This window comes from Ischnura elegans, chromosome 4, assembly GCF_921293095.1.
Source record: "Ischnura elegans chromosome 4, ioIscEleg1.1, whole genome shotgun sequence".
Taxonomy (NCBI): Eukaryota; Metazoa; Arthropoda; class Insecta; order Odonata; family Coenagrionidae; genus Ischnura; species Ischnura elegans.
In genome coordinates this window covers 42,698,358-42,712,643 of record NC_060249.1, presented here as the reverse complement: position 1 = coordinate 42,712,643, position 14,286 = coordinate 42,698,358, and the positions used below count along the sequence as shown (strand labels likewise).

The following is a 14,286-nucleotide window of genomic DNA, read 5'->3' as shown; positions in this document are numbered from 1 at the left end:
CCTAATGTAGAGTACATTTTATTTTATTTTTATTTTATATTTATTTTATATTTATTTTATATTTATTTTATTTTTATTTTATTTTTATTTTATTTTCATTTTATTTTCATTTTATTTTCATTTTATTTTTATTTTATTTTTATTCCCTAAACACCGCATACAGCTCATATTTTTTATCGGGCCATTTTATATCGGGTTGCTCAACAAATGCATGAACACGAAAACAACCATGCATTGGATTGGAGAAACCTAAACAGGCGGGTCTGTAACCCGCGATCTCTTGTTTGACAAGCGAAAACTTTACCCCGAAGCCACCGAGGCCTGCGATGACCATTTGAAGAATATAATCGATGCTCGTATGAAAAAATACTGGAAATATTATTGCTATTGTTACGCATTGTTATGTATTATTATTATTAATATAATATATGGTGCATTATTTTGGAACTTTTAAGCAGTCACTGCAACGAATAAGTTAAATTTCTCCGAGAAGATTTCAAGATTGATGCATGCATTTTCAGTTACAGATGCAATCTTATTAATTGTGTTATTAGTAATTACTGTGGTTATTAACTTTCGGGTATTATTTTCTCCTTGAGAGGAATAAATGATCATAAATACGTTCTTAAATATATTGTTCCGAAGTTGGCTCCATTGAGGAAATAAAAATGTAAATATATTTCTATGAATAAAGTTGTAATCAATTATTTTGCATTAATGTTATATCACCATTCATCTGAAATCGAGGACTGTTTTATATGTTGATGTGTTTCAGATCACATTTCGCCGAAGGCACAAGTAGATTGATTATCCCAAGATACGGCGAGACGCCTGATGCAACAGGTGTCTTACCGAAGCCAGCATAGCCTGTCATGTCATCTATAACATCTTAATCGTTAATGATGGATTTCTGGTTTTGGATAGTAAATCTAAAATTTAAAGGAATTACTTCATATTGTCCATGCTCTGATTTGCCGTATATTAAAATTTAGGTAAATATTCAATGCATCGACTCATCACTGCAACACAGTAAAGGTCTTACGCTAAGTTATGGTATAAAAAATTCTTCAGGATGATATTAACTAGCCTCTGTTAAAAAGATAGGTTCATTGACGCAAAATTATCGCGAAAAAAAGCGCAAAAAAGTTCGCCCGAACAGGGACTTGAACCCTGGACCCTTAGGTTAAAAGCCTAATGCTCTACCGACTGAGCTATCCGGGCCGCTGGCAGTGGGAAGGGAAAATACTCAAGTCATCATAAACGCCGGTTTTGTGTACATTTGTCAATCATTTTTCTCTGATTTTATTACTCCTACAATCTCCTAACTTTTTCACTGGGTTTCGAATGGGTAAAGTTTACTTTTCGCATGTCAAGGTATTAATATTTTATCTTGCTCGTGCGTTTCAGATTAGCAGGGAATGTCATCTGGCTCCTCCTTGCGAACCTCCGATTATAAGGCTGCATTCCTAGCTTTCAATGCCGGTTTAATTTTGAATCTCGCTGCGATTTGGATATCAGCGTATACTGAATAGTTTGGATGCTATGCCATGCCTATACATAATGAATTTTGCGAACTCTGTGGTGATGAATTCATACATCACTTCCAGCGGAAGAGCATTGTCGCCGCGCCAAATTCGAACAGTTTTTAGTGATGATTTTTGTATCATAACTGAGATGTAATAATGGATTAATTTGAAAATGAAGACGGATTAATTTCTTTTCATGAAATCGCCTGTTATTAATATTAATCTGACAGGCAGGAAGCCAGAAAAATTCAAACGGCATGTATAAACCTATGAGCTGCTCTATAGTAAACGTCTTCATGGATGCAGAAAGGTTTCTCGGGTTTTCCACCGGTTGATGTCGTCCATGTCTCCCGACGTTTCGATCTGCGACTTGCTGATCATCCTCAGGGGATCTTCCGAATGCCGTTCTTCAAAAATTTTCAGTATATATACACTCCATACAGAAACCTTTCTGCAACTGATACGCCGGGAAAATCTAAGATCATACATAACTCACCTCTACGGGGAGGAGACACATCGCAGCGTGCGTAAACTTTCGGACCTACGCAAGGAGAAGGCAAAACTATTATGCAGTCTTGCTTTTCTTCTGAAATGCCGCGACGAAGAGGCTATTCCAACTTTTGCCAAGGTGAAATCCTCGCTTAAATCGACGAAAGTAGATCGAATTCTCCAACGGACCAGCCTTGCCCTGCTCAGAGAACAAATACAGAACAAACGACGGATGCTGGATCACAACGCCAAAACTTTGAGAGATCTTCACCTACGCCTCTCTACCATTCTTTCACCGATTGACTGGGAGCATGTTGATCGGGCCACCGCAGCCTTGGGTGATTCATTGCATAACCGTGACACGGAGAGACTGAAGCAGAAGTTCGAGCGTCTACCTAGGAAAAATAAACCTAACACGAAACCAGATCGCCACCGCTTGGTAATAAATCTCACCGACGAGAGGATAGACGAAGACACCTTATCTGTTCTCTCCAAGGGCCTGAACTTTGCACCGGCACCACGATCAATACCATTCAGCGACATCATCGGTGGAGTGGAGCAAGCAGTACGAAAACTACCCAATGACGCCGCAGAAGATATAAGAGCAGAGATATCTATGACTTTGAAGAAAGCTGTGCCGCCCAAGTCCAACATCAGTTTTAAAGAAAGAGCTGCTCTGCGATCCTTACGGAAAAATACTGCAGTAACCATCTTACCAGCCGACAAGGGCAACGCTACCGTACTCATGAAAACATTGGATTATCAAGAGAAGATGAAGGAGTTACTCACAAACAACTCATACAAGAGAATTCCACGAGACCCCACGGACTCTATTAGCAGAAAGACTATTAAGCTCATCAAAGAAGCGGGAATTCCACTGGAGACAGCGAGGCACCTTCGAGCAGAGGCACCGGTGCCTCCCAGAATCTACGGATTACCGAAGATCCATAAGGAAGGAGTTCCACTTAGACCAATCGTGAGCGCCATAAGTTCGCCAACCTATAATCTGGCAAAATATCTAACCGGCATTCTTGCACCACATGTGGGTGTAAGTGAACATCATGTGAAGAACTCACTGGAATTCGTCGAGACCATCAAAGAGATCCGAGTGGACACGACTGACATCCTTGTCAGCCTGGACGTGGTGTCATTGTTTACCTGTGTACCATTGGCTGACACGATGCGGCTCTTAGCAGAAAGATTCGACTCTGACACAGTCAAGCTCTTCCATCATGTGCTGACTTCGACCTATTTCTCATTCGATGGACAATTCTACGAGCAGACAGAGGGTGTAGCCATGGGTTCGCCGCTATCCCCAGCAATTGCGAATTTTTACATGGAAAACTTTGAAAAACAGGCTCTCAACTCAGCTCCACTGAAACCCAAATGCTTTTTTAGATATGTGGACGACACGTTCCTGATCTGGCCACACGGAAAAGACGCCCTGGACCTGTTCTTCGCCCACATGAATAGTCAGCATCCGAGCATCAAATTCACCATGGAAAAAGAGACAAATGGCCAACTCCCGTTCCTCGACATTCTAATCCAGAAAAAGAAAGATGGAAGCCTGGGACACAGCATATACAGGAAAGCGACTCACACCGACCTATATCTCAACAATCAGAGTCATCACCACCCATCACAGAAGCAAGCTGTGTTGTCTACTCTATTGCACAGAGCGAAGAAGATTCCCGACAACGAGAGCATCCAGAATGAGATAAAGCACCTGAAGATTACGTTTCGGAAAAATGGCTATAGCAAACATCAGATTTCTGAGGCCCTAAAAAGGACCTTTAACAAGCCCATTGGCGGCATAAGAGAGCCGCAAGAAGAGCCGACCGCAAAAGCCTTTCTTCCCTATGTCTCCACAATATCCGGAAAGATACAACGCATTCTAGGCAGATACAATATTAAGACAATTCATTTACCACCTCCAAAGCTCAGGGATCAACTGGTGAGAGTAAAGGATCCCCTCGGACTGAAGACACCAGGAGTCTACGAAATTCCATGCGAGTGCGGAAAGAAATACATTGGAGAGACCAGTCGGACTATTGAAACCAGAACGAAGGAACATCAGAGGTACTTACGGCTGGCCCAACCGGAAAAGTCTGCAGTGGCGGAGCATAGCATCAATGAAGATCATGCCATACAATGGAAGGAGACGAAACTGCTATGCCGAGCACATGGCTACTGGGACCGCCTTGTCAAGGAAGCCATTCAGATCCGCGTCAACCGCAACAACTTCAACAGGGACACTGGTTTCCAAATCAGCAATGCTTGGAGACCAATAATGAAGTCTATTATATACGACAAAAATGGCGGGAAAACCTCAACAAGCGTGAACCAATCAGGTTACACCTGAACTCGGATGGAGTGTATATATACTGAAAATTTTTGAAGAACGGCATTCGGAAGATCCCCTGAGGATGATCAGCAAGTCGCAGATCGAAACGTCGGGAGACATGGACGACATCAACCGGTGGAAAACCCGAGAAACCTTTCTGCAACTGATACGCCGGGAAAATCTAAGATCGTCTTCATGGATGTATGTATGCATAAGCGGATTTAGGTGGGCTTGTGCCCCCCCTCGACGCTTCAAAGATATATACAAAATTTTATATGGTTATCATTACGTTCGCTTTGTTTAGAGTATAACGAAGCCTCAATCCTTTAAGTTCATATTCTTAACTTTCACATTAACATAAAGAGAATATTGCGTACAGTAATTGTTTTACTTTGTTTTTAATCTCAAGTATGAGGAGATGGTTTGCCTGTCAGACCTTAGAGCCCCACAGATAAAAAATTCTGGATCCGCCCCTGTACGTAAGTATGATTCATTTGTTTTAATTATCTAATGTAAATTAAAAAAAAAAACTGGAATTGCCGAAGGAAATTTATCCTTCTTCTGGCTACGTGCGCGAGCCCATTTCCTGGTTATATTTAACTGAAAATTACAATCTGTTTTCTGAAAGTAAAATTCAATCTATTGTGTAGATTGTACAATCAATGTACTGCTAACCATTGTAAATATTGGGGTTTTCGTGATTTTATAAACTATTCCATCGTTTAGAGCTCTTAAACATATCTAAGAGGTTTCATGATTACCGTAAGGGATCCCTTACGGTAATCATGAAACCTCTTAGATATGTTTAAACCTTTATTGCAAAGAAAAGGGTGGATGCAGACAAAGGATGGACCGACTTTCTAGAATTCCTTTGACAGGATAGATCAATTGATGTCAATGGCAATGAGGACGTTCTTGTGCCACTTGCTGAGGAATTTTAATTTTTCGAATCAAAGCATGATCTAGAATATGCTAGTTGTTATCGTTGATTACCTTTAAATGGTAAACCTGTGACCTGAGAGTTGTTGTCAAGTTCGAACACACATGCCGCTAATGTAAATGGAATATTTACAAGTTTTTGAACACAGGTACTTGAAGATAAAGATGGGGTGTCGGAACAAGTAGTATGATGAGTAATAAAGTCGGCATTTACACTGAAATTATCCATTAATTTTTTTTTTTCAATTTGTTCGTGAATTGTTCCTGTTGCACGCCTCACAATTACAGATCATTTGTAACGTCAATGCTTGGCCTCTTTCTCGCGAGTTTGCTCCGAATCCTGTTTGTGGATGAAGAGCACGGAGTATTTCCTCTTCCCTCACCTCTGACCCCACTGAATCGTGCAAAAGAACGGGAAGTAGGTGTCAGGAGGTGGTCTTCTTCCTTATTTGACTATCCTCCCGCTTGCTCGCGTGGGTCGCGCGGGTCCTGTCCTTGGGACATCCTCCTCTTCGACAAGCAGACCCGTCAGAGTCTCCTGTGGTCGTAATGACTGTTGAAGTCCCTCTCGGGAGATCTGGGAGGGGGTTTTCGTTGCGGCCATTGGCGACCCAAACGTAAGTATATATATATTCAACGTACTTCTGCATATCCGAAATACACTTTGAGCCATCTTATGGGTGTATGGTAGGAGGTGAGTTTTCGCTTACATACAATATACAATACGCTAAATCTACACTTCATGGTATCGAAAAACATTGGCATGAGCATATTTATTCAGGTGGCGTCAACTCCCACCAAGCATCATCGCTCCATGAAACTCAGGATTGTGGTAAATATTAACTTAAATAAGTTGAAATAAGTGTCCAGCTACTATCAAGGATATGGAACTTCGTATACTATTGAAAGCTGGGTCGTCCACAAACAAATTGAAGAAAATAAGTAGCTTTTTGCCATTCCTCATATTTTAAACTGGATTAGTTATTTTTTGGCTGTATTGGTGTGTGTAAGAATACGTTCTCAGTGGTAACTATTATCTTGCTCATATACTTCCTGAAAATGCACCTTTCATCTAAAAAATTATCTTCAAATCGTATATGTTAACATTATTTGCTAGAACTATCCTCCAATTTATCACCCTTGAGGTGGCTTGCATGATATTGGGTTGGTAAATAAATGCCTTGAAATTTTTCTAAGCAACTTTATCTTTTATAAAATCTTAGTTTTTACTCAATTTTCTATCATAGGAAATTATCCTATTTTTAATTCATCGACACAACTTACGTCAGCAAAAAGGAGGAATTACCTTGGAAAAGGGAGGGCTGCTTCTTCAAACTTCTCCCTCCCCACCTCTCATCCTTTGTTCCCAGATTTCTAATCGCGAAAATTTTTAAAATGACACTGAAAAAATTAAATATAACTCTGTAATTGTAAAACTGAAATATAACACTGCATTTCTTTGCGTTTTAAAGGAAACATGTTCACAAATATTCCGATAAAAGCGTAAACACAAGATGTGTTTCATTATAATCAGTTTTTGGTGTATTGAAAATTCACATTAACGATAAATTTTCTTATTATTTCAAATTTAATTTCAATTTTTTTCGGGGAGGCCGAGGCTCCAAAGCGGCCGCTCTCCTCGACTATTATTAGTGCTAAATCCGCCACTGTCTTTCGGGGTATATTGCTCGCCTCGGTTCGACAAGCCGCCCTGTCGCGTCGCGAGGGCTGCTGCGGTCAGCATGGACCGTTCGGAAGATTTAGTGCGGGTTCATCCTCGCGGCCATACGCGCACCCTATATGTCCCCACCCCGCCACCTCTTGTGCAAGGGCAGTTTCTGCAGACAATTGAGAGGGGTCGAAAGGGGAAAAGATGCACATGTGTGCCCCGCACTTTAAGGCACAACGTGAGGGGACGCATTCACAAGGAGAAAGAGTGACGCCGAGGGTGAGCACCGGTCTCTGTCGCATGACGCATCCTTGCTCTACGACAGCTGAGCGGCGTTTGCAGCACGGGTGACGTCAGCCCTTTTTTTGGGTTAGGGAGGGAGTACAGGGACAGGCGGTGACGGTTGGCCCACCTTCCTCATCGCACGCGTGAATAAAGGAAAAAAGGGGTTCGTGCCATAGTTCGGAAGGTCGTTAATGTCCCGGGAGGGTGGGGATGTTTTGAATCGGGAGCGTCGATGACTGTACCACGGGCTATAGCGTTCATTCTGGACTCTTCCCGATTGTTGCGCCACGTGAGACCTAGTTGAAAACATTACGGACTCCGGCTGACTCATTTTTCGCGCGTAAATATTCGATTATGCACAAAATTGATGCGTTGCTAAGGTTAAATATTTGTCCCAGATCAAAACTTTACGATAAGGAGTTTATATCTACATATTCCTCTATTTTATTTTTATTTATAACAGTATGTGGTAGTACAATTTGTTAGTATGCGTGTGCATTAGGGAGTCCAATTACATGCTTCATACTGGTAATTGATCACCCCCTGCCAAACTCCCTGAAGGTGGCTCGCAGCGTATTTTGTAGATGTAGATCACCCTGCAAGTCACCTACAAAGGTGTTTAGCATGTCTTCCATTATCGTAGTTAGCGGAATGAATTGTGTATGCTTGGCGGGAGTGAACCCTGTCCACGCAATTGCACATGAATTTGCACACGCAAATTGCGGTAGCATCAACATGTAGTAAAATGCATGTTGGGGAGAAATGCTCTTTCTCACTCACCTTGAGGTGACTTACTAGGTATCACGTGGACGTAGATCAAGGGGTTTTACATGGAGTAATACCGTCACATGATTTAAGAGTTATGCGCTGAGCATACGCAATTTCAAACAATCATGTCGTTAATGGGCTCCTCAGATTAAAATATTAACGGTGTGACATCAGTGCTCCAGTTAGATGTTGGGCCCAACTGCCTCAAAGGTTCATCTAAATATGGTTTAAACCGCCCTAGTATACCAGAGGTAGTGTGTATTGACGGTATTTTTTCTGTTTACGTGTACGATCGAAGGCGTTAATGCCTCAATTTAATGAACTTTGCCCCAAATTGGTCTTTTCGAGGTGTAATTGTTGAAAAAAATTAGAGATGAAAACAGTGAATTCGGTTAAACTGTCGTTTCGATCGAAAACACTGAAGTAGGTCCATTATCACCTTGCGTTAAGTTATGAAGTTCTTGCATATTTCCGCTCTACTGATATTTCGTAACGGGCAGCTATCGAACCATATTATTACACTCAGCCTCACATTTGGCATTATATTAGACCGTCATTCTTTTTCCTCCTGCGTGTTCTCAGCAACCTATTAACATCCTCGAACTAAATGATTGATACAATGGCTCAACCTGTTGAACGCTGTTTTAAGAGTCGATGTCTCTTTTGCGTTATATGTTACTTCAATATTCCAAACAATATGTCTTCAGGTCTTTTTTGGCATATTTCATACTTGAGCTCAGAGGCAGTTGTGATGTCACCAGTACTATTTACGCAGCAACGTATTACCCCCTGCCAAACACCCTAGAGGTGGCTCGTAGGGTATTATGTAGATGTATATTGTTTTTTACAATACCAAAAAAAATTAAGCGATGTACTGGTAAATGTGCAAGCAGATAATTGGCGCGTGAAAAGGATAAAAAAATATTATTATATTTCTGTTGGCATATAAGTATGTTCAATATTTTTTTTCTTTTATTCTTTCAAGCATGTTTCTGAATCTCTATTCTATATTCTATTTCTAACAGCATATAGTAGTATAGTTTGTTATTATACGGGACGTTTTTTGGACGGTGTGGTGTGCATGTGGGAGTCCAAATACATGCTGCATGCTGGTGATTGATCACCCCCTACCAAACACCCTAGAGGTGGCTCGAGGGGTATTATGTAGATGTAGATATATTGATGGGAAAGTGACCAGCAGTGGCTTCGTAGTTAGTAGACACTTTTGATGTGCTAGACAATATGGGAGATGGATCACCTGGATCAAATGAAATGTATAATATTCACCGCGATCTTATTAAACTACTTTAAATAATGACTCGATACCAGTTTTCACTATTATGGAAACAGGAAGAGGAAGTGCATTAATCTCAAAAGCGGGCTTTCATCTCACTACTTCATTGGATAGAAATAGTGAGGATTAGTTTGGCAAAACCACGATTTAATTTCACGCGAGAAACTTTTTTGAGGCTATCAGTCGTTGAACTCTCTGGATTGCTTCCAGCCTTTAGCTTTCGTGGCACACTGCCCGGCTTTGTTTGATCTTACTAGATTTGGATTTGGCTAATACTTTGTTTGGCAATTAATCATGAGATAATTACGTCATACGCGATTATTTTAGTATTTATTGTATTGTAAAGATTTCCTACAGAAAGAAAAGGGAAACATAGGTTGGCAGCGTGGTACATGGGGAAATTCGGTGTACTCAACTCTCAAAAGTCAAAAATGGGTTTCTGATCGATGCCCCTGATATTTGAGGACTGAAATATATAATTCGAGTAAGCGTTATTTTAATTTATCATAAATTTAATCAAATAATTATCTATAAATAACTTTTGGCATGGAGAAATTTCAAGGGAGATTTTGCATATGCAATTGGACCCAAAATACGAGTCAAAGGTCAAGTTTCTAAACACATTCATTGCTTTCAACAGACCATACCACCTTTTCACCCTTATGCTAATATTCATCAATTTTGAGGTTCTCTTTCACAATATTATTCCAATTTTACGTCTACATCTACATAATACCCTGCGGGCCACCTCTAGGGTGTTTGGCAGGGGGTGATCAATCACCAGCATGGAGCATGCAATTGGACTCCCACATGCACTTTACAAGAACTCCATTTCTTTCAGGAACCGCACCTTGTTATAGATGAACGGAGATGATGTTTTCACTTAACCACCTTTTTTAACCTAATGGTAGGTACTTTTAATTAATTTTGAGCTCCCTATCAGCAATTTCTCTTAATTTTTGCCTGAATGTGGATAATTTTCTTGGGGGATGAGAACTTTCAGTAGCTTCCTGAAAAATGGAATACTTTCCTGTATCGTGATGAACTATCTTTCCTTTGCCATATTTTTTAAAATTTTATCAATGATTTCCTTCAACAAAATATCACAAGGATCTTTTTAAATGGTTTCAGTTATTGAGTAGGTTAATACTTATTGATAATTACGTCCAATTACCCTTACTCTAATTTTCATAAATTTTGAGGCCCCTCAAAACTCACGTGCTCAATTTCTCCTAATATTTTCATTTCAGGTGATATTCTTCCAGAATGAACATTTCTAAGAGCTCCCTAAGCAGCTTTCCATGATCGTATTTTTTTCTTTTATTCCTTGTATTTTTTTTATGTTACGAAGTCCTTTCACTACGCATCACCAACCTGAGTTTCGAATAATTTATTGATAGATTAAGATGACGATTTTTTAAATGATTTAAGTCATTAGAGTGCTTTGGAAGTTAGAGTGAGGTCGACGCTGTCAATCGAGCCGATTGATCCCTGGAAATTCAGTTAAGGCTTTGCTCATCGATACGGCTGTCCGCGGCGTCATACGATCTATCGCCCGCACCCGACCTCCTAATTCGACTTTCATACCCCGTCCCCATCCATTCGCACTCAGTCACTCGGCACCTAGCCGCTTCCGTTCCCCGACTGCTGCTCCCTCTCCATCTTTCTCACACTTTACCCCCTAGAAAATAGACCATCCCTCTCTCACCCATCCCATGCAGCTAGGCGTGGACCAGTAACCCTCCCATTCTCATCCACACACACATTGACATTCACAACTTCACCCTATTGTGTACAGATTTTAGGCGGGGAAGATAAGCCGTGAGTCAGAGATGAGACCCTTTGGCGTGGTGTGCTTTGGGGTAAAGGGGGGAATGTTTGTGGGGGGATTGATGGGAGGGGGGGGTTAAGGGTTTCGCGCCCGAAAGAAGGGCAGGGTACTGAGGGTGGGAGGGGGAATAGGTTTTTGGGTGGGGAGATCACATCGGTTCATCTCCGTGGGGAAGGAAACTAGACTAGATGCTCTCCAATTTATATTTCCGCTCCGACTATTAGTTAATGAGATGGACACTTGAGATGTGGGAGGACGTCTCCAGGCCCCTTTCGATAAATACTGCTCAAATATTGCGATCATGAGTCAGTTCCAGAATGATCGGAAAGGACATCTACATCGACGTGATGTCATACGAGCCACCTCTATGGTGCTTGGAAGAGGATGAGTATTTCTCCCCAGCATGCACCTAACTTGAAAATCAAATGGATCGACCGAGTTAGTAACGAGGAAGTCCTAAGAAGGGTAGGAGAGAAGAGAAGCCTCATGAAAACCTTAATAAGAAGACGGAACAACCTTATAGGCCACATCTTAAGACATGATGGCCTGATGAAGACAATCATCGAAGGACAGGTGGAAGGCAAGAATGGAAAAGGAAGACCTCGAACAAAATATATACGTAGGTATGAAAAGATTAGCTGATAGGAGAACTGAGTGGAGAGCTGCGTCAAACCAATCCTAGGATTGTTGACCAGTGATGATGATGATGCACCTAACTAGATTCAGGAGCTACCACATTGACACTGCAATTGTTTGTCGGTGGTTTGCTCTCTCCAATCATTCACCATTCATTCCACGTTTATTTTTATTTAGGCCATTAGACATTTAGACATCATTTAGGCCAAAATCTACTTTAACCTACTGAGGTCATGCAACAAAATCTTGGTATACATCGACCTGTGCAGTACTGCTGGGCATACTAATCGGTAATATTATGGAACAAATTGGCTAACTAACTAAAGTGTCGAACAAAAATAATTTTTTTACCGTGGCGAGTTCTGTTCTGTTCATAGTGGACAAACCTAATGTTGATGATTAACTGCAACATGTCTTTACAGGATTGATAATTGAAGAGACCATCATTGGGCAAATTTTAGGATAAATTAATGACTGTACCCTACTACCGTAATGAACGCCACTTAGATTTACTGTATTTACTTGTGCTGTATTTACTCATGAACTTCAATTTCAAAATACTTCATGTGTTAATTTGGGCCTTCTACCATTTCTTGATCACTAGGTAAATAGAATTAGTTTTTAAGTTAGGTAATTACAATTAGTTAATAGATTTCAAGATACCCATGATCAATTGGACACCCAGAGGCAGTTGCTCGATCCAACTTTGCGGAATGAAATATGTGTCAATTTATTCTGTTAGGTAAAATATTGCTAAAACTTAATTTCCCACAAATAAAATCTACGTAAAGCCGCCATATAGATTATTAACTCCCTTTTCTGATTTTAATTTTCATAGCCTTCATTATTGCAGTTTTGATTTTGCTAAACTAGAAAGAAAATCTGAAGTTTATTATGCTTTTCCTCCCGATTAAATAACTATTCAGATGTTTGAACTACTAAATTCTAATTTTTCGGACAGCTTAAATTTTAGCAACTCATGACTGCCATGATACATTGTTACTTGCCTGATCTAATAAAATCGTATTTTTTTCGGTTAATCGTTATGATGAACAATTAATTCATTCTTCGTTCCCTTGAACTACTAATTTACCGCCAGATAGAAAATTGTTCGTGATGATTACCTTTCTTTGATTAAAAAAATGAAAATATAATTTTACGGTACGCTATGAAGAAACCAGTCCATAAATATGATATTACTCTCAATCTCTCTGCTATTAGTTCATTTTACAACGCCCACCCTTTAGGGCGACTGCAGTAAACGCAGGATTAATTTCTGCTTCGAAGGTAGGACTGCACTGGTGTAAATTTGTGTTTATGCTTGCTATAACTAATGTAAGCTAGTAAAAAAATGCCATAACTATTAACATTACATTCACTCAAAATCATCGAGCATTAATGTAACTTTAATTGAATTGACTGTAACCCATTCACACTGTCTCCAGCTGATTGGTGCAGAACCTTTTCCTGGTCCCCCGGATACGGGTGGTGGTGTCAGGTTGTCAGAGGAAAGTTATACTTCCGCCTAAACATAGATATGGTAGTCATACCGCCCGAGAGGGAATTTTCTGCGGTTGAAAAGTCGATGAGGCAGATAAATTGGGTGTTCATTCGAAGGAGTAAGGAATATCAGAGCGCGAGGGGAGCGTTGGCTTTGGAAACAGAAGAATAATGGCTCCTGATGAGAGAAGTGAAAATGCAATGGGCTTTCGGGGCTTGTTAGTTAATGGACCGGCGCCAATGTTGACCGCTATCGGAGATCCAAGGGAGTGAGTGAGGGCAAAAAGAACTGGAATATCGACTGGAAGAGGGAGCTCAGCGATACACATCTCGATGAGAAGTGGGTTTTATTGCTGGGAGACCAGCAAATTCTCCCGATCCGTTGATAAAACTGTTCCTAGTCGTATATTAAGGATATCGGACCAACTTTGCAGAATAGAAAATTCATTTGTATTGGCGAGTTCAAAATATTTTTATAAGGCGATCTTAGAATTTGATAGATCTTAGAAATAAATTATATACACCAAAACCTAACCAAAATCGGCTTTGCCAAAAAAATAAACTCAGTTTATTTTCGACAATATTTAGGAGTAGGGAAGTATAGGTGGCACATTTTTATCCGTAAAAACTAACACTGCTGCACATACATTGGAAACTTATCATGATATTAGCGACGTAGGTATGATTGGTACAAGGCATATTTAGGCTGACACACATCTACATACACATTTACATCTACATAATACCCTGCGAGCCACCTCTAGTGTGTTTGGCAGGGGGTGATCAATCACCAGCATGCAGCATGCAATTGGACTCCAACATGCACACCACACAGTACAAAAAACTTCACGCATACTAACAAATTATACTACCATATGCTGTTAGAAATAATAATAAAATTAAGAAACATGCATTAAGTTTTACATATAGGTTAGTTGGCTACACCACAAGTCATGCAATCTATTTATGATTCCTATCGCTGCCGTTATAATGTCTTATCGATCG

General features: G+C 40.3%; 1 protein-coding gene and 1 non-coding gene across 2 annotated transcripts; one reads left to right on the top strand and one right to left on the bottom strand.

Moving 5' to 3' along the window:
• Positions 1 to 1,148: 1,148 nt before the first annotated feature.
• Trnak-uuu lies at positions 1,149 to 1,221 on the bottom strand. Its single transcript has one exon. It is a non-coding gene; the product is annotated as a tRNA-Lys (tRNA).
• Positions 1,222 to 2,247: 1,026 nt separating this feature from the next.
• LOC124158123 lies at positions 2,248 to 13,310 on the top strand. Its single transcript, XM_046533306.1, has 2 exons — positions 2,248 to 3,855; positions 13,227 to 13,310. Exons 1-2 carry the CDS (start codon positions 2,248 to 2,250, stop codon positions 13,308 to 13,310), a joined length of 1,692 nt encoding a protein of 563 aa, XP_046389262.1.
• Positions 13,311 to 14,286: the final 976 nt, after the last annotated feature.